Source organism: Manis javanica, chromosome 14 (assembly GCF_040802235.1).
Source record: "Manis javanica isolate MJ-LG chromosome 14, MJ_LKY, whole genome shotgun sequence".
Classification (NCBI taxonomy): Eukaryota; Metazoa; Chordata; class Mammalia; order Pholidota; family Manidae; genus Manis; species Manis javanica.
Window position 1 is genome coordinate 44,305,003 of NC_133169.1, and position 19,570 is coordinate 44,324,572.

Genomic DNA, 19,570 nt, shown 5'->3' on the forward strand with positions numbered 1-19,570 from the left:
AGAGAGTGGAAAGTGTTATCAAAGAGAGAGAGACTTTGGCAGGAAAGAGACACACTTCAGCATCACTTGGAGTAGCTGGATGATGACCTATGGGATGCCCTTAAGGAAGAGAGACAGTAATTGAGAACATAGATCACACTCCTGGAAGATACGTTAGTAGCAAGGACATCAGGAGAATCCACATTGCAGGAGGCCATGGGAAAGTGGGATGAAAGAGCAATGCCTTCAGCCATGAAGATGGTAGAGGACATGTCAGGAGAGGATAAGGGTTGGAGGCAAGGGCTGATCTCTTGCTGAGGCCACTGCCTGAGGCACCAGCTTCTCCCATGTTAAAGGACCACCTAGTTGTGATTAAGAAAATAAAAGTGCAACAACCATGAGCTCCACAGGGGAGGAGCCACAGCCTCCCCACGTTGTGCACTCCATGCTCAACCCCCATAGCCATGATGAGCTGGTAGACATGAGTATACAGTATTGGCACAAGCCATTGGAATCTCTGCCTACATGATTTTTGTTACTTTGGGATATAGAGGTTCAAACATTATGTTGGGTTCTGAAATGGATAGATTGGCTTCCATAACAATTTACCATTCCCTCCAGCAGTGGTTGCAAAGTACCCTTCACACCTCTGGGAACCAAGATGCTTCTGGATTGGCTGACAGTAGTCATCAGGGCTGTTTGGCCTAATAAGGAGGAAAATCCTCTATACCTGAAGATGCTCGGTATACAGATGGCTCCAGTCGTGGGCAGCCCCCAAAGTGGAGGGCTATGGCTTCCCATCCTAATGCTGAGACAATATGGATGGAGGATGGATATATGCATATTAATTTTTCTCCATGTATATCATAGACTCTATTAATTTTGGATAGAATTCTTTAAAGTTTACACATATATAAATTTTTATAATTAGGTAGCATATTATTTATAAATCCATTTTACATTTCATTAAATAAATTAAATTAAATAATAAAATTTTCTCCATATTTGTTTTATTAAGTATTTTTTGAGGCATTATTGATATTGTTAATATTTGATGAATCTTAAATACATATAACCTAAAATAAGTCTCATCAAATATCTTCAATGATATACATTAATTGAAAGAGTTGGTTATAAAACTTTGTTTTATGGAGGGTAAATGGAAAGAGTAATATAAAACACCAAATGAGAATTTTATACATTACTTACTCAGATATCACAAGAGAGGTTTTGGAGAAAAAAGTCTAATATATAAAACCTAGACAAGCAGTTATTTTAAAGATGTTTGGATCTCAGTGACATTGGGATGAACCTGAACTGGATCTGTATTAATTTCTTGAAAAATACTGTCTTAATATTACTTTCCTTACAGCTTCCTTTACTGGTGTGTTTCTAAGACTATAGATAATAGGATTCAAGAATGGAGGAACTATTGTATAACATACAGTAAGAATCACTCCCTGGAGAAGGTCAGAGGCCACTGAAGGCCTTAGGTACACACAGCTGCTAGAGCTGAGGAATACAGACACCACCAGGATGTGAGGGACACAGGTGGAGAAGGCCTTGCCTCTCTCCTTGGTTGAAAACTTCAGCACAGTGGAAAATATGTAAATATATGACACAGTGATAAATGTAAAAGACCCACAACCAATCAAAATGGCAGAAACAATAAGTAATAAGAAGTTGTTGAAGGTGTCAGAGCAGGAGAGCCTCAGCAAAGAGGGGATGTCACAGAAGAACTAGTGGACCACGTTGGACTGACAGAAGGACAGCCGGAATGTGTTCCCTGTGTGCACACCTGCATAGATGAGACCACTGAGCAGGAAGACCAGTGTTGTCCAGACACAGAATTGGTGGTTCATGATGACGGGGTACTGGAGGGGGTGGCAGATGGCCACATCGCAGTCACGGGCCATGATGGTGAGGAAGAGAAGCTCCACAAATGCACAATAAATAAACAGGAAGATCTGAGCTGCACAGCCAGTCAATGAAACGACCCTGTTTTCTGTAAGGGAGTTGACACAGGCTTTGGGGACAGTGACAGAAACGTAGCACATGTCTAAGATGGACAGGTTCCTGAGGAAGAAGGACATGGGCTTGTGAAGGTTCTGGTCGAGTGTGGTGGCAGAGACGATGAGGAGATTCCCTAACAAGGTGGCCAAGTACATCAGTAGGAATAACACAGAGAGCAGGAGCCTCAGCTGCCGCTTATCAGCAAAGACAGTGAGGAGAAACTCGGTCACCATGGTGGAATTGGCCATTTTTCAGAAATTTTGATTGACCTATAAACAAAAGAAATAAGCCATGAAGCACACGATTCCTAAAAACCATTTAGGACATCACCATAAATATTTTCCTTGAGGGGATTTTTCTTCTAATTCACGAAATTGTCCCCCGAGTGTAGGAAAGGTCCATCATTAGTCTTGGTCTCCTCAGCTTATCAGCACTACTCAGTAGTTAACCTGGAATGTGGCGCGGACAGGACTGCTGAGTCCTCCTGTTGGGCTGTGACGTGTAGTGCTCTTACGGTGCTCAGCAATATCCAGCCCACGAGGCTTAGCATTTTACTGAAGTTTTAATTAGTTCATATATATAAAGTCTTCAAACAGATTAAATTTTCAATGACTTTTGTTGAACTACAGTGATACACAATATTTTACTATTTTTTATACAATATAGTGATTTGACAATTATCTACATTATTAAATACTCAGCCCAAAAAGTGTTCTTAAATGTTTTATTAAATGTTGGACCCATGTTCAGCTTGGATATTGATACACAGTTGAAGTTCAACTCATTGATTTTTAAAATATGATCTTTGGTTCATCAGGAGTCCATAATTGCTTCAAAATGACCTGCAAAAGTGAGCACAAAATTGCTCTACTTTCCCTGCTCTTAAACTCAATTTTAATGATACTATGACATCCATATGTGGGATCGGCACATTTGTCTCTCATTACGCATTTAGAAGGATTATTTCTCAAGATGTTCATTTAATATTTTTAAAATATCACTCACAAAAAAACTTGTAGAAAAATAAAATGTTCTTCACTACACGTGTTTCATTAAGTACTTTTTGATACTAATTTAACCTCAGTTGAGAGGAATTATATGTGTTTATGTAAGGAAATAAACTAATTTTACAATGATACATTTTGTAAGTGGTTTGCATTCCTACACAACCTGGAGTTAATATTTTTTAATCTCATATGGTTGTAACAAAATTGATTATTTCTCCATGTTTATATTCTGGACGTAATTTTCAATTTAGGAATTCAATTTCACTTACAATTACATTGCTATCTAAATTTACAATTAATTTTGAGACTGATCACACAAGGAAATCAACCTACCAAATAACAATAATATGGAAGTTTAACATTCTAAACATAAATTCTTTATGCTTATTTTCTTCTTAACAAATTATAATATTAAATTAATTCTTCCAATCACCTGTGTTTCAGTTTCCTTCTGTGAACACACAGTTGTTACTATTTTAATATCACCATTTTGAGTATTAGAATCCAAACAACAATTTAATACAGATCCTATAGAGAATGACTTCATAGTACAAGAATATTTAAATATCTCCATATGAAAATGAACTAATAGAAATTTGGTCTCAGTGCCTTCTGACACCTTATTTTCTTTGTCTATAAACTGATTTGATCTTTTTCTATTGATTCTTTTCGTTACTTTTTCTTTTTTCCCATTTATATTACGATTATTGAAATATATTACCTGTACTTATTACACATTTTGTCACTATACAATTGCTATTTCTGAAACAGCTCTTTAACAAATTACAAGCCTGTGGGTAATCTACTGCGTTATTTACCCTTCCCTGAGAAAATTTTTCCCTTTACAGCATCTTTGATCATTAACCACATTGTTTCACTCATTGATTTTTCTATAGTATCTCTGGAAATGCATGTGTTCTCCAAGTTTGTGGTATGTGTAGCCCATACAGTATATTTAACAACGAAAGTCGGGAATTCAAGTAACTTTGGACATGATCTTATATACTGACCATTTTCCTTTTTCTCCTATATAATACAAAAACTTTCACCTCACTGACACTTTAATTGAAAGTACACCCAGAAATTAGTGTACACTTAATTCCAAGTACATATATCATAGTTAATTAAAAAGTATTTTAAGATAACCCATAGGCTACTATTATTCTTAATGCTCAACTTTCAATTATATACAGAAAACTAGCTCTAAAAGGGATTACACTGTTTCTTAACCACCTTAAATTAATACATTCCTTATAGATCTAAAATAATAAAACTCTTGTAAATATGTACTAAACACAAGCTAAGGTCTTTATCCACATTTGTTTTTGTTTACTGATCACCCACAGCCATTTACAAACTATTCCTGATGCTGGAGTATTAGTGAGAAAATGAAATGTTACCTTTATGGTGCTTGATTTCATTTAGGTTAAAATATAATACTTAAAACCACAAATAAATATTTAACAATTCAGATATAATGGAACCCAAGAGTATTCAATTTCTAAGCCTTTTCCCTTTTCTAAAATTCTAGATCGAAGGTAAGAAATCCATTTAAAATTTGCAAGATAGCATAGATGCAGACACATTTTCTTGTTTATTTTTTTACTATTTCACCTACTATTTGTTTCTCTCACACAAAAGTTAGTAAATTATTCACTAGTATACATTAGTTAAAAATTCTTTGATGCACTATTTCACTTATGTGAGAAAATTATGATATGAAAAGATTTTTCATTTAACTCTATTTTTCACACATAACTATTGAAGGGAAACTTTAGATTATAGAGCCTGAAGGAGAAATCTTATGTAAGAATGAACTATGGAAAGAAGAAATATGTAAACAATGGTATTAGTGCAGACATCAATCACTTCAACAAATAAATTAATTTGCCAAACTGTATTTTTTTAAAAAGACATTCTCTTGCTTATTTTTAGAGAAATTAACTATAAATATCTTAGAGTATCTGAACTAAAACCACATGATATATAAGGTATGCAAATCATTTAAGTGGAATTTGCATGTGAAAGAGAAGTGGATTTGTAAATTAGAATAATGATTAAGGTGAAATGAATGATAGGTAACTAGAAAGATAAATGGAATATATCCACATTCCAGAAATACTAGTAGAGACTATCTAAAGTGCTTTCCTCTTAGAGAAATTTGTAAGGGCTGAGGACCTATGCTTTCAACGGTGTGTTGTTTGTTTCAAATAATGAGATGCACAAATCATAGGACCAAAACTGAAAAACATTATTGCCGTTGACAGATTATAGTTAATTTCTGAATTTAGTTAACAATGTTTATTATAACTTTGAGAAATATTAAAGTAAACAATTATATTTTGAAATTTTAAATGGGCTATTGAATATTGCTCCTTCATATGTACATACATTTCAAATTATATATGTGTTTGTGCTTGTATGGTGACACACACACACACACTCAAATAAGATAATGTGAGTGACTAATTTCTTTCAATGAATTGACTCAGTTCCAATATCACAAGAATTGATAATCCATGATACAGATTAAACTATCTGCAATAAATAAGACTCACATAAAACTAATCATATCATTTTTCTCAATTGATGTCAGGGAGAGAATGCATCCTACACTGTGAGTAAATATATCTAAGTTTATTTATCTTAGATTTATAAATACTTAGATTTATAAATATATCTAAGTATTAAACACATGCATATATATAAATAAAGGTAAAGATTACTTTTGTAAACTTCTGGATTAGATGAATGGTGCCAATTTTTTTAAATGGATGACACAATGATATTGGAGAGCAATAGTAATATTTAATGTTCCTAGATTCTCCAGTGAATTTTCCTTAAATAATAGACACTAATTGTTCACTGTGATTATGTTATGAATATCAGTACATATAATTGAAATTTACTTGAGAGCACTTTATGTGGAACCTAGTCAAATGGTCAAGCTACTAGTTGTACAAATAGCCATCAACCAGTGTTTAAATTTAATCAGAATATTTGGGTTATTGTGTACAACAATTCAAACTTTTGGAGTCCATGTGCTCTCTTCACTAGTAACCTCTCAGACATGAATGTATCAGAATAACATAAACTGATATTAGTCACAGAGGCACATTGAATTATTTTGATTAAATAATGAAAGTCCAACTTAAGGAACTTAATTGGAGTTCTTCAGTGGCAGGCAAATATAGTTTATAAAATTCAAAGTTTGAGAACATAACATCTGTCATCCATTGTATAGGTGTTTATTTAGCTTGTTCAATCTATGTTATGTACTTGAATATCACTTAGCTTTCAGTTGAAATAAGAACTAATGAGCTTATTGATTTCTTAAAAATATATTTAACTATAAAAAAAATGCCAAAAATGCCTTGAACAAAATCTTGAAAAAATCCTCACTTACTGAAAAAGTCATTACATTAGGGTTGTAAAAGTGAAACTAGCCTTATAGAACAATTTGTGAAGTATTACTTAAACTTTTTAATAAAATATTATCATTTTTACTTATTTGTATCAATATAAATATGTTCCAACTGTTTTATCTTTTGTAACATCTTAATCTTGATGTTTTTAGTCTCCTCTGGAACTATTTTATTCATAATTATGAGTATTTTCCAAGTATATGGTAAAAACTTTTTAATAAAATATTATCATTTTTACTTATTTGTATCAATATAAATATGTTCCAACTGTTTTATCTTTTGTAACATCTTAATCTTGATGTTTTTAGTCTCCTCTGGAACTATTTTATTCATAATTATGAGTATTTTCCAAGTATATGGTAAATAAATTTTGAAAATATGGATTTTGTGTCAAGAGTAGCAGCATAAAGAATTATCAGCTCCTGCTTATTCTTAGGTTTCACATGAGTCCATGACACTTCCTGATATGACCACTGTAGTTAAAGAAAGTAGCACAAAATATATAAAAAGCTGATGCAAATTCTCTGTTTTCTATTTTATTGAAAGACTTAACTCTTCATTACTGGGTTGACTTTTTCCTTTAATGAAATTATTCATTGTTATACAGAATAAAAGTTCTTGGTCCACTGCTCTGACACACTAACCAGACATTCTAGTAAAATCCATCTCCATTTCTAAAACCAAAATGAAATTCCAAAGTCAAGAAAAATATTGCAGGAAAATCAAATTATAAAAGGGAAGGAAAGAAGGTGGGAAGATATTTCAATAGGAACCACAACTTACTCCTGAGAAGTGCATGCTTCTAATCCAGGAGAAAACCAAAGTCTTAAAATGGCTTAACCAAATTTTCTCAAATCCAGATAGGATTTGAGAGCTTAGATGAAAAGAGCATGATTTCTAGGTTGTGGAATAAGCTGGTCATGATTTGCTTTATCTAAAAATGTAGACAGATCTATGTCATCAACTTTAAAGCCCCCAGAGTCTCTAAACCACCTGAGGCATGGACCCTATGATTCTGGACAGTTTCCCAAGGGTGATTCCCAGCAGGTAACGATCTCCACAGTGCAGGTCAGTGGGACCAATTGCAGAGGCTGTGTACAAGAAACTCAGAGATAATATTATGTATTCCAAGGGCCCATATGATTTGTCTGCCTTGATATGGATGAATGACATGACCTCAATTACTGTCTCTGTAAGTATAGAAAACCTATTTTTTCCCATTCAGCTTTTAGAGAAATTGAGAGGACTTGGCAAGGGTTCAACTGAATTGGAAAGAGAGTTGAGCTGTCAAGCATTAAGAAGTCCTTTAAATCTGGAAGCCAGAAAGGGAACTGTGAGGCAATCCTTTGTCACTCACTGTGACTGGACATTTCCCTGCCTGGAGTGGCCCCCAAATAAATATGTTAAAATACCTCCACAAACAAAGTAGATTACTCACTATAGACCAGTTTAATGTAGAGGTTAATGATGAAACTCCTTGGCTACATTTCACCAGGGATCAATTCCCAAATCTCTCATCTAGCAACTAAATGGACTTGAGCGAGTTTTTTCCCCCTAATTCTCAGCCATCAATTTTGTTCACCTATTAATTGTTAAATAGGGCTGTTATAGGGAATAAAAAAGTTAAAATCCATAAATTATCATTAACTACCATATCAAACAATTATACTGAAGTATTATCATAATATATTAGCTTAATACTCATACAATTTTAAGAGGTGGCTGTTGTATTTCTACTTTTTTATAAAACTTCAGAAACAAAACATTGAATTCATACTCTTTGCATTCCAACACTTAGTGTATTATAGTCTCTGATTGATATACTTCCTCTATTTTAGTTCATGTTTTCATAAAAATAGACAATTTTATCCAGTCTACAACTGCCAGTATTATGGAGATAATTGTACATACTGCTTAATTAGTTCAGTATTTTAATATATTACTCTATGAATTTAGTAGATCAAGTTGACAAAAGTACAAAATCATTGAAAAAATTGTAACAAAGTTAGTAATTTTGATGTCTTTTGTATATAAGTTGAGAGAGATTGAGAGAATAGTCAACAAATAAAAATATGCAATATCATTTTTGCAAATTATCCTGATCTTGATATGAAGAAGTAGGAGATACAATAGTTCCCTATGATAATTATATTATGTTCAGATTTTCCCTTCATGTCTGTTAGTATATGCTTTATATATTTAGGTGTTTCTGTGTGGGGTACATAGATATTTACAATTGTTATATCATCTTACTGGACTGATCCTTTTGCTGAATCTAGTTATTAGTTCTGATAGGTTATTGATGGAGTTTTTAGAATTTTCTATTTGTAATATCATGTAACCTGAAAATAGTGACAATTTTACTTCTTCCTTACCAATTTAGATACCTTTTATTTCTTTATCTTGTCTGATTACTGTGGCTAAGACCGCCAGGACTATGTCGAATAAAATTCATGACAGCGTACATCCTTGCCTTGTTCATGATCTTAGAGTAAATTGTTTCATCTTTTCACAAGTAAGTATGATGTTAGCTGTGGGTTTGTCATATATGACCTTTATTATGTTGGGATTTCTTCCCTTTATACCCATTTTTCAGAGTTTTTTTCAGGAATGGATGTTGTATTTTGTCAAATGCTTTTCCAGCATCTATTGATATGATCTTGTGGTTTTCATCCTTCTTTTTGTTAATGTGGTGCATGACATTGATTGATCTATGAATATTGTACCATCTTTTCATCCCTGGAATAAACACTACTTGTTAGTGATGGATGATCCCTTTGACATATTTAATTCAGATTACTAATATTTTGTGAAGGACTTTTGCATTTATGTTCATCAGTGATATTGGTCTTTTTTTTTTTAGTGTCTCTGCCTGGTGTTGGTATTAGAGTGCTGATGGCTTCATAGACTAATTGGAAGTATTCCCTTTCTTATACTTTTGGAATACTTTAAGAAGGATGAATATTAGATCTTTTTAAATTTTTGGTGGAATTCAGCTGTGAAGCCATTTGGTGCTAAGCCTTTTGTTGTTGGGAGAATCAATAATACCTTTAAAATGTTTATGTCTGCATAAAATATTTCATAAATTGATTAACATTTTACTCCTAATTTTTAGATATTTTACCCATTTATTTATCATAACATCACAATTCACATCTAGTATCCTAGAAAACTCCTTTAAACATGCTTATACCCTCAGCTTGTAAAAAGCCATTCTAGAATTAGGACCTATGTATAATATCCTCAGGGAACTATACCATCATCTCTAAGGTACACCTATACTTTTTGCCTAAATTCAATAATCATTTCAACAAAGCACCTTCCATATGAAAATATTTTTTACAATACTGTGGTGTTTAATAGGATGATTATGAGTTGGTCCCTCACTTTCTCTCAAAAATGAACATGAAAAATATAAACATCTTCTGCAGAGGAAGTGACAGGCTGAGAGGGTCATCTGATCTGCCTAGGTAATGCCAGAGACAAATTATCTGGGCTTTTTAGAATATAATATATTATCTCTGAGATTCATGTAAATGCCTCCTTTGAACATTGTATAGGAAAAGTGTAATTTATGTTGTCTAACTTCACTTGCTTATTACCTTAACAGTCAATACACACACTGAAATTTAACACTCTTTTTAGCTGTTCAACTCTGTCCACTCCTGTGTTTTTAATTGGGTGTTATACACCTGTGCTCTGGAGACCATCACCCGCCTGAAATTACCTTTAGTAATTTAGGCTCTTGGCTCTCACTGGATAGTAAGGACAATGTTCCCAGTGGCTTTGATGTTTATTTCACAGGTATGACTTCTTTTTAAAATAAATCAGAATGGAATTGAACTTTTCACACAATATAAGATGATGCTTGATTCATCTGGAGATAATCCTGAATTCTGCCTCCTTAAGAAAATTTGATTAACCATATTGAAAACTTTGATTTGGTAAAGTTAATTATTTTTTTTTATCTTCTCCATGTTAAAAACACACTATGCTCAAGAGCAAGTAAATTCCTTGCTTCTTTCTCCTTTACACTCTGATTTTCCTATAATATTCTGCCTGATGCTATTTTTTATTTTTTTATAGACAGAAATGTGATATAAATTGAAAGTATAGTAATGGCTCTTATTTTTTCTGTGCAACAATTAACAATTATGATCAATGGAATAAGGCAGACTAATAAATTATTATTGTATTTTTAAAATATTGTCATAGATAATTTTTAATTATTTTATAATTATTTATGTAATTCATAGATGTCAACAACAGTAGTATAAGGGAGTGTGCTGGTCTCAGGGTGATAGACTCATGACTTATAATATCTTTATTGATTAAAAATTAATATTTTCAAACATCAATATGTTTCTGAAAAATAAAGAAATGCATACAGACATTAAAGAGGAGATGGAGAAAGGCACCAATATAAAAGCTTTCTTTACATAATATAAAATACATAAAAAAAGTATTGCTGACCTTTTATTTAGATACTGTTTATTCTTGATATTAGGCAAATAAAAGTATATTAGATTCACATTAGAATATTTTTCTCCTTTCTCTATCAATTTAGAAAAAAATGTAAATAGTTATTAAGTGAATATATTATATTTAATATATACAAAATGTTATAGTATATACTATATGTACAAGATATGGTATATAATTAATGTACAACTATAAAACAAAAATTAATGTAATGTACAACATTTAAATGTACTTGTTTAGAATTGTTTTTATAATTGATTGCTTCCTCTTTTGTCTACATTAATACTAGGAATTTATCAATCAGTGAAAACCAGAGTTTTGCTCAATGTATACATTTTCTGGCAATTCTGTTACACTTGAAATACATTCCTTTAAACATCAAACTTTTATACTACTCATTTTCATTAAGACATAAGTGATATTCTAATATATTAAATATATGAACAGGGCAAAATGATTAGATAAATAAGAAAATACACATTTTATGTTTCTTAAATTTGATTTTTATTATTTCAAGTGAATTTAAATAACAGAAGAAAATTAAAATTAAAATCCTTAAATTGGTTTTGATCAAAAATCAAAGACCCATAGTGCATGTGTTTACTGACTATAGTATAAGACAGCTGATACATCCTTCTCCTGTGGATATTAATTAGTTATAGACATAGACCCCAGTTATTGAGGACAATGACTTATAAACAAGAAACCAAATATCCTATGTAAAGAAAAACAACACTGGATTATAAATATTCTTATGATTAGTGACTTGACTATTTTGAGTAGTTTGAAAAAATTGCTATCCAATGCATTTTAATTAAATTGATATCCACAGAATAGCTCCCTAGTTAGAAATTAGTGATATTAAGGTAAATATGTCAAATGTTCTAAGCATATTAAATATTACAAAAATGACTAATATTAAATTTCACCTATTGCATATAGTTGAGCATTACCTTCTCATTACAATTTCCATAGATCAAGAAAATAGTATTCATCTTAATTTACTTATATAGTGTATTCTTCCTTAATCTATAGAAATTTAAGTATACTATACACAGATTAGAAGATTTGTTCTTTCCCAAGTCAGTTTAGAAATAATATGATTTGTTATGAAGCGAATCATGTTCATTGCAGGCAAATTATTATTAATAAATTAAGTCATTTTTAATATTTTAACACTTTCTATTAAAAGATTATAAATAGTTGTATAACATTTTTGTACACATTTAAACATACACAGATGTCTGGGTGTGATGAATAAACCCAGATATCTTATAATTCAATAGCATATGATGATATCTTAAGCAAAATATAAATTTTTTATAGGAGAATAAATTTGATATACTTAAAGGAGTTTCAGAATAAAAGTATCTAAGTTGGATTTTAAAACTTTGTAGATCACAACGGAAGAACATGATCTGGTTTGAGGAAGAATAGTGACCCAGGAATGAAAGGTCAAATTTTTAGATGTATTAGGAGATTGAGGAAGTTCACCAAGGTGAGCTTGCATGTGGGAGGGGGGCACGTGGGACAGAAGGATGGGTGGGCTGTTTCTAAACAGTGACTCAATATCAGGCAAAGTGAAATGTAACACACTAGGAATGTGGTTCTGGGAGACATGAGCACAGACCTGGAGAATACATGTATTTTCAGATATGCTCTAGGAAATGTCGTGAGAAAAGTGGTCTTATGGTAAGATTGCTGATAATGTGAGAAGATACTGAAAATGCCAAAGAAATAGGGGAGGACTGAGGAAATGCCGAGTGCAGCCACTTGCAGAGAAAAATAGGTAATAGAGATTTCAGGAGTGATATGATTTCTATTGTCATAAATACAAACACTTTTTTTAGTGACCATGATGAAAAAAAGGACAAAAATAATGAAAGATTTTTAAAAGACCAGTGCAAATCAGTTTATAAAAAGAGAAATCTATGTTTAAGTAACACCGGTGACTAGAACATTTCAATTTAAGAAAGCAGTGAGAGGTGAAAATTGGCACCCAGTTGAATAGGAGCGGATGAGAATCAAATAGAGAAAATGGAGAAAATTTGACAGAAAATAGTTAAGGGGGGGTGTCTATTATGAACACTGAAGTTGCTAGTGTAAATATAGTAATATTTGATATTTTCAAAAAATGTGCAAAGGATAATAGACTGTGTTTCTGGCAAATAGATATTTCAAAGGTATTTCAGAGAACTTTTAAGAAACATGCCAAATAATTCTAAGCTCTGGACATGTACTAAATTTGAATGAAACAATGAAATTCAAGATTTGGGAAATATTATTGGCCATTGTCCATGAACTGCAAAAATGGAAGATGGCTCAGCCATGCAAGAAACAAACATGAGAAAAGATGGATACAAAGAATAGCCTTTTAAAGACCCATAATAATATGCCAGTAAAGGGGGAAAAGGGTAAAATGTAGTTGATCCAAGGCCACTGATTTATATGCATTTTCTGGGAAATGTCAGTGTTGTAACAGGCCTAGCACTCCCCAAGGTGGCAAGTATGGAATAGTCATGATTTGAACTTTTGGAGTCAGTGATAGGTTGAGCCAATGCTTAGACTTAGACTTCTTTGGATGTAAAAGTTTACTTAGTATATTTGAGACTGTCTCTCCATTAACAAATTGTTAATATTAAGTAGATATTGAAATACAACAATGTTATGAATAATTTCCTATGTAAGAAACCGATCAAATCATAGTTTGGATCACGGCTGACACTGAATATGGTGCTATGATGATGGTGGCAAGTGTGGCATTTGGGAAACAGAAGGCGGGGAATTAAACACACGGTACTTAAAGGGTGGATAGTTAAGTTTTAGTTTGTTGTGGAGAAGCAGGGCTTTCAAACAGAGAGGTGGTGATCAACATGTTAATCTTTTATCTTAATATCTTACATGAGGTAAGTTTCTGTGATAGAGCCATGCCACAATTAATAGCAACTTAAGAAAACAGTGCTATTTTAAGAAATTAAATTTCTTTTAAGGAAAAAAAATTGACCAACGGAAATCTTCCCTTCCAAGGTTCACATCAATGAGACAAATTCCTCTTGAACATGCTGTGGTGAAGAGCAGTTTTATGTTTCTCCAAACTTTTATAATCTTCTCAAAAATTGAAATAAATGGTTTTTCTGGAAAAATAATTGAAAATTATGCAACACATAAATCTGTTGCTAGTCTTGAATGTAATGGAAATGTCAACTTTTTATAAAAGTGTAGAAACTCTTAACTCATTTTCTGCACTTATGTTGTGAAGACAAATGAAAAGCAATCATGCATTTTTACTGCTCCACAGACCGAAGGGCAAGGAGTCAAATTTCCATTTTGTACCAATATCGAGGCAAAATATGTTGTCCAATATCTAATGAAAATAAACAACTCTCACTGTGAATTTATCACTACCAAGAATTTTACATGTCACTTAAGTTAATTCTCATTAAAGCAGTAAACCTCAAGAGTTCAATTTATTGAGACAAGAAAGCAGCAGTTCTATGTATTATATTGAAATACTAGGGTTTAAAAGCACACTTCCTAGAAGTTTTGATCTTTTTTGTACTCCAGCATGTTAATAAGCTTATAGAGAGAGATAAGTACATGAAAAGAACAATGGTGGAAATTTCCAAAAAAAAAAAAGGCCGAACTTTTAAGATAAAAAATAAGCTGTGAAAGAAATTAAGCTAACTTTCTTTCTTTCTTTTTTCTTTTTCACATCTTCCATGGGTTTTCTCTTTTGCCTTCCTGGTCAACCAGCATTTCCAGAAATGGCCAATTCCACCATGGTGACTGAGTTTCTCCTCATGGGCTTTGCTGAAGTGCTGGAGTTAAGGGTCCTACATGCCCTGTTATTCCTACTGATGTACTTGGCCACCCTGCTAGGGAATCTCCTCATCATCTCTGCCACCACTCTGGACCAGAACCTTCACACACCCATGTACTTCTTCCTCAGGAACCTGTCCATCTTAGACATGAGCTACATTTCTGTCACTGTCCCCAATGCCTGTGTCAACTCCCTCACCAACAAAACGACCATTTCAAGGGCTGGCTGCGCAGCTCAGATCTTCCTGGTCATTTATTGTGCATTTGTGGAGCTTCTGTTCCTCACTGTCATGGCCTGTGACCGCTATGTGGCCATCTGCCAGCCCCTGCACTACCCCGTCATCATGAACCACCAGTTCTGTGTCTGGACAACACTGGTCTCCCTGCTCAGTGGCCTCATCTATGCAGGTGTGCACACAGGGAACATGTTCCGGCTGTCCTTCTGTCACAATGTGGTCTATCAGTTCTTCTGTGATGTCCCCTCCCTGCTGAGGCTCTCCTGCTCTGACACCTTCAGCAATGAGCTCTTAATTCTTATCTCTGCCGTGGGGATTGGTGGTGGCTGCTTTATCTTCATTGCCATGTCGTACCTCTGCATATTTTCCACTGTGCTCAAGTTTCCGACCAGAGAGCGAGGCAAGGCCTTCTCCACGTGTGTCCCTCACCTCCTTGTGTTCTCTGTCTTCCTCGGTTCTGGAAGCAGTGTGTGCCTAAGGCCTTCAGAAGCCTCTGATACAGTTCTGGACATGATTCTTTCTGTATTTTATACCGTTGTTCCCCCACTCTTGAATCCTATCATCTACAGTCTTAGAAACAAACACGTAAAGGGTGCTCTGAAGAAAGTAGTATTAAGAAAGACTTCTTCAGGAAAATTATGAAGTTACTTTAGAATTATTCACTGTCACTCAGTGAGATTCAAACTTCTATAAATACAGTACTGTATGTGTTATACACATCAGTCTGACATTTTTTTTCCAAGGTACCTTGTGTTCTTTAATATGAGAGGATGGACCCATGGAACATGACTTGGGTTTAGTGATGTGATACTTAAGGTATTGACAGTCTGTCCGGCGGGTCTTTTACTCATGATTTCTATAAGTTTTCTTCCAGAAGATTGCATTTCCTAGATGTTCTCTTATTTTTATTATTGTTCAAGGGTAACATTAATTTTAGTCAAATTTGATGTGGGGAGGCTAATAATTATTAAAATAATAAATTCTGAGTCATATATTTTAATACTACTCTTTTCAATTTATCTCTGCCCTCTTTCATTTTACCATAGTCAAGCATGAAGAATAAAGGAGTATCTTCAATATCTAATGTGAATGTCGGTTTAGCTACATCACTCTGTTCACAGAATTTATTTTCTACTGTCCACATTACTGCAGAAAGCAATGTCCTAAGTTTCTTCACAACATAGAACATCACCCCTCCTGCAGTTCCTGACAAGCTCTTCCTCACTTTTCCCCAAGCCCAGTGGCAGCCTCACCCAACAACATGAGACTTCCAAGAATGCCAGGCAGTTTCCACTTCTGTCAAGTTTCCTCACAATCCCAGTATTCTGAAGGAAATCTTTTTTATTATTATTATAGCATCATCCCACCTACAAGTACCATAAATTATAGTAAATATAAATTCTGCTTCATAAATTCCCTCAGAGAAGAGTAAGTTCAGTTCAAACAATGAATGTGTAAAATTTCATGGTTTCTGTGAGTCAGGAGTACAGGAGACTTCTCACGGTGTCGCTAACAAGGCTTCTCATTTGCTTGCTGTCAAGGTTTTGGAAAGGGTTTTAATTTCACCTGAAACTGTAAATGGTGATGGGGAATCTCCCTTCAAAACTCACTACATACTGGTGTGAGGCCACAGGACCTAACCACACGGGCCCACCCACGGGAGATTCCCTCAGCATGGCAGATGACTTACCTCGGCACAAGCTACTGAAGGGGTGAGAGGAGCAGTGCAATGGGGGCAGCCAGGAGGGAAGCCAGAACCCTTTATTACCTAATATCATAAGCGGCAACTCATGATTAATGCTGTCTTCCAACTGAGTCCTTATATTACAGCCCCACTAAAGGCAAAGTGTTGACATGAAAGCATGAATGTTAACAGAGCATCCTCCTGCAGGGCTGTACTCCAGCTCAAGGGGACGCTGGTGACAGCCAGTGGGACCCCTGGTACGAGGACATGGGAATGAGATTTGGGGACACTGGTGGGTGACTTACAGGGCAGAATATCAGAGGAATGAGCTGTCCATGAAAAGAGATCTGGAAATCTTCAGATTTCTCTGCAGCTTTCCACAGTGTGTTCTGTTAACACTTGAAGAAACTACCCAATCTAAATGAAAATAAAACATAATCAAAAAGAAGAGGAAGATGTATTCACATTGTCAAGGAAGAGCGTCTGTACTCAATAGTCTTAGAACGGAAATGCTCATCATCTTGGAAGGAATTTTTTCAGTCACTAAAAGAATCAGATCTAGAATAAATACTGCACTGTTCCTGGACAAAAATCTTGAAAGACCTAAAGCAAAAAGATGTTTCCAAAATCATAGTTATAAATCTAATCAATGATCAAGTATATTCATATGAACACAAAGTATCAGCATCAAATTAGGTAAACTGCACAATATCTGGAATCCAATTAGGGATTAAAAGTCATGCACACACACACACAAAAAAAAAACAAAATGTCAAGAAATAAGAAGAAAAGTTCATCAAGACTGATTCAACTTAAGCAGATATTAGCATTAGCAGGCAAGCAAATGCAAGGAAATGCAGAAATATCTCTGGCATGTGTTTTGAAAGCAATGTGGATATATGGGGGATATAAAAAGACCTTTGGGTAACTTCTAAAGATTTTAAAAAATTCACTATGTGTGATAAAAATTATAGTGACTGGAATTAATGATAGATTAGAAATTGGACATTAATTTATATGAAATCATAAAAAGTGAAACTATGGAAAGGAATACAGAAAGAATAAGAAATGTTATATACAAGGAGAGTATCAGTAAACAGGATATATCAAAGAGCCATCAGTACATTTAAATACCGTATCTACATAGGATAAGGGGATGATATCTCATGTCTTATATTTAAGTTTTTAGTGTATGGTATTAGACAGTAATCCAGTTTCCTTTTCTTACTTGTAACTGTCCAGTTTTCCCAATACCAGCTATTGAAGAGTCTCTTTTTACTCAATTGTACATTCTTGCCTCCTTTGTCATATATTTGTTGACCATACATTTGCGAGCTTATTTTTTCTGGGGTCTCCATTCTGCTCCATTGATCTATGGGTCCATTCTTCTTGTGTCAGCACCACACTGTTACGATTACTGTAGCTTGATATCAGGGAGCTCTATTTTTCTTTCCTAAGATTCCCTTGGCTATTTTGGATCTTTTGTAGTTCTAAATAAATTTTAGAATTATTCAATCTTGTTCACTGAAAAATGCCATAGGTATTTTGATAGAAATTATATTGAATCTGTAAATTGCTTTGGGAAAACTGAATTTAAAAAATACATAAAAATAATCATCTATCACAATCAATTGAGACTTATTCCAGGGATTCAAGGACAGTATAATATTCATGTATCTATCACTGTGAAAAAACACATTAACAAAAGGAAGGATAAAAACTATGTGAACATCCCAATAGATGCCAAAAAGCATTTGACAGGATTCAACATCCATTCATGAAAAACACTTTCAACAAAGGGTTACAGAGAAAACATACTTCCAAATATTAAAAGCCATATAAATTAAAGCCAAAGCTAAAACCACACTCAGTGGTGAAAAGCTTTTCCTCTCAGATCAGGAACAAGACAGAGATGCCCACTCTCACAACTTTTATTCAGCATAGTACTGGAAGTCCTAGCCATGGCAGTCAGACATGTAAAATAAATAAAAGGCATCCAAATTAGCAAGGAAGAAGTTAAACTGTCATTATTTGAAGATGACATGATATTATAGACAGAAAACCTAAAAGGTCCACAAAAACCTATTAGAGCTAGTAACTGGATTTAGCAAAGTTGCAGGATACAAAATTAATATACAGAAATTTGTTGCATTGCTATGTATTTATAATTAACTAGCATAAACAGAAATCAGGAAAATATTGCATTGAAAATTGTATCCAAAAAGAATAAAACATGTAGGAATAAACCTAACCAAGGAGGTGAAAGACCTGTACTCTAAAAACTGTAAGACCCTGATGAAAGAAATTGAAGGAGACACAAATTGATGGGATTGTAAATTTTTTATAATTGATGAACCAATAATGATACATTAACAAAAACCTGCATTTTACATAAGATTTTGCTCTTTGTATTTTACAGCTCTGTGAGTCTTAACAAGCTCATATGTCATGAATTCACTTGGCAGTATCATATAGAGTTTTTGACTTCCCTAAATCCCATTTCACCTATTAACCTAATTATTAAAAGTTATATTTTAGTGTTTTTTTGACCAGTTTTCATGTTTGATAAAGTTTAAGGAAAATTTAAAATATAGGATGAATGAATGATTCATAATTGCAAAGAGAGATAAAAGTTAATATACAATTTATCTGTTATAAAACTTACTAGATCTAAAGGAGAAAACTGGAAAGGTAAATATTTATCAAACAATAGCAGTCTTTAGGAGTAATGTTTCAGGAATGAGGGAATGTGTGTTTTTGGAGAGGAAAAACAATTATATTTTTTTCCATATTGAGATGATATACTGATTGTCACTTAGAAATAAATCACACCCTTAAAGTTGGAAATAGACAAGAAAACTAATCTGGAAGCATTGTCAACTCACCTCATCAAAGAGGAAATGCATTGAAATAATGATAATCTTC

The 19,570-nt window shown here is 33.6% G+C and overlaps 1 protein-coding gene and 1 pseudogene across 1 annotated transcript; one reads left to right on the plus strand and one right to left on the minus strand.

Moving 5' to 3' along the window:
- Window positions 1–1,307: 1,307 nt before the first annotated feature.
- On the minus strand, window positions 1,308–2,240 carry LOC108402001 (olfactory receptor 14C36-like; annotated as a pseudogene).
- Window positions 2,241–14,670: 12,430 nt separating this feature from the next.
- Window positions 14,671–15,814, plus strand: LOC108391916 (olfactory receptor 14C36-like). Its single transcript, XM_073222111.1, has 2 exons — window positions 14,671–15,567; window positions 15,788–15,814. Exons 1-2 carry the CDS (start codon window positions 14,671–14,673, stop codon window positions 15,812–15,814), a joined length of 924 nt encoding a protein of 307 aa, XP_073078212.1.
- The last annotated feature ends 3,756 nt before the right edge of the window (window positions 15,815–19,570 follow it).

Bases quoted from the DNA above. Each gene is read 5' to 3' on its own strand.
- LOC108391916 (XM_073222111.1), top strand. From the start codon at position 14,671: ATGGCCAATTCCACCATGGTGACTGAGTTTCTCCTCATGGGCTTTGCT. The intron at 15,568-15,787 runs GTAGTATTAAGA...AGGTATTGACAG, and splicing joins TAAAGGGTGCTCTGAAGAAA to TCTGTCCGGCGGGTCTTTTA.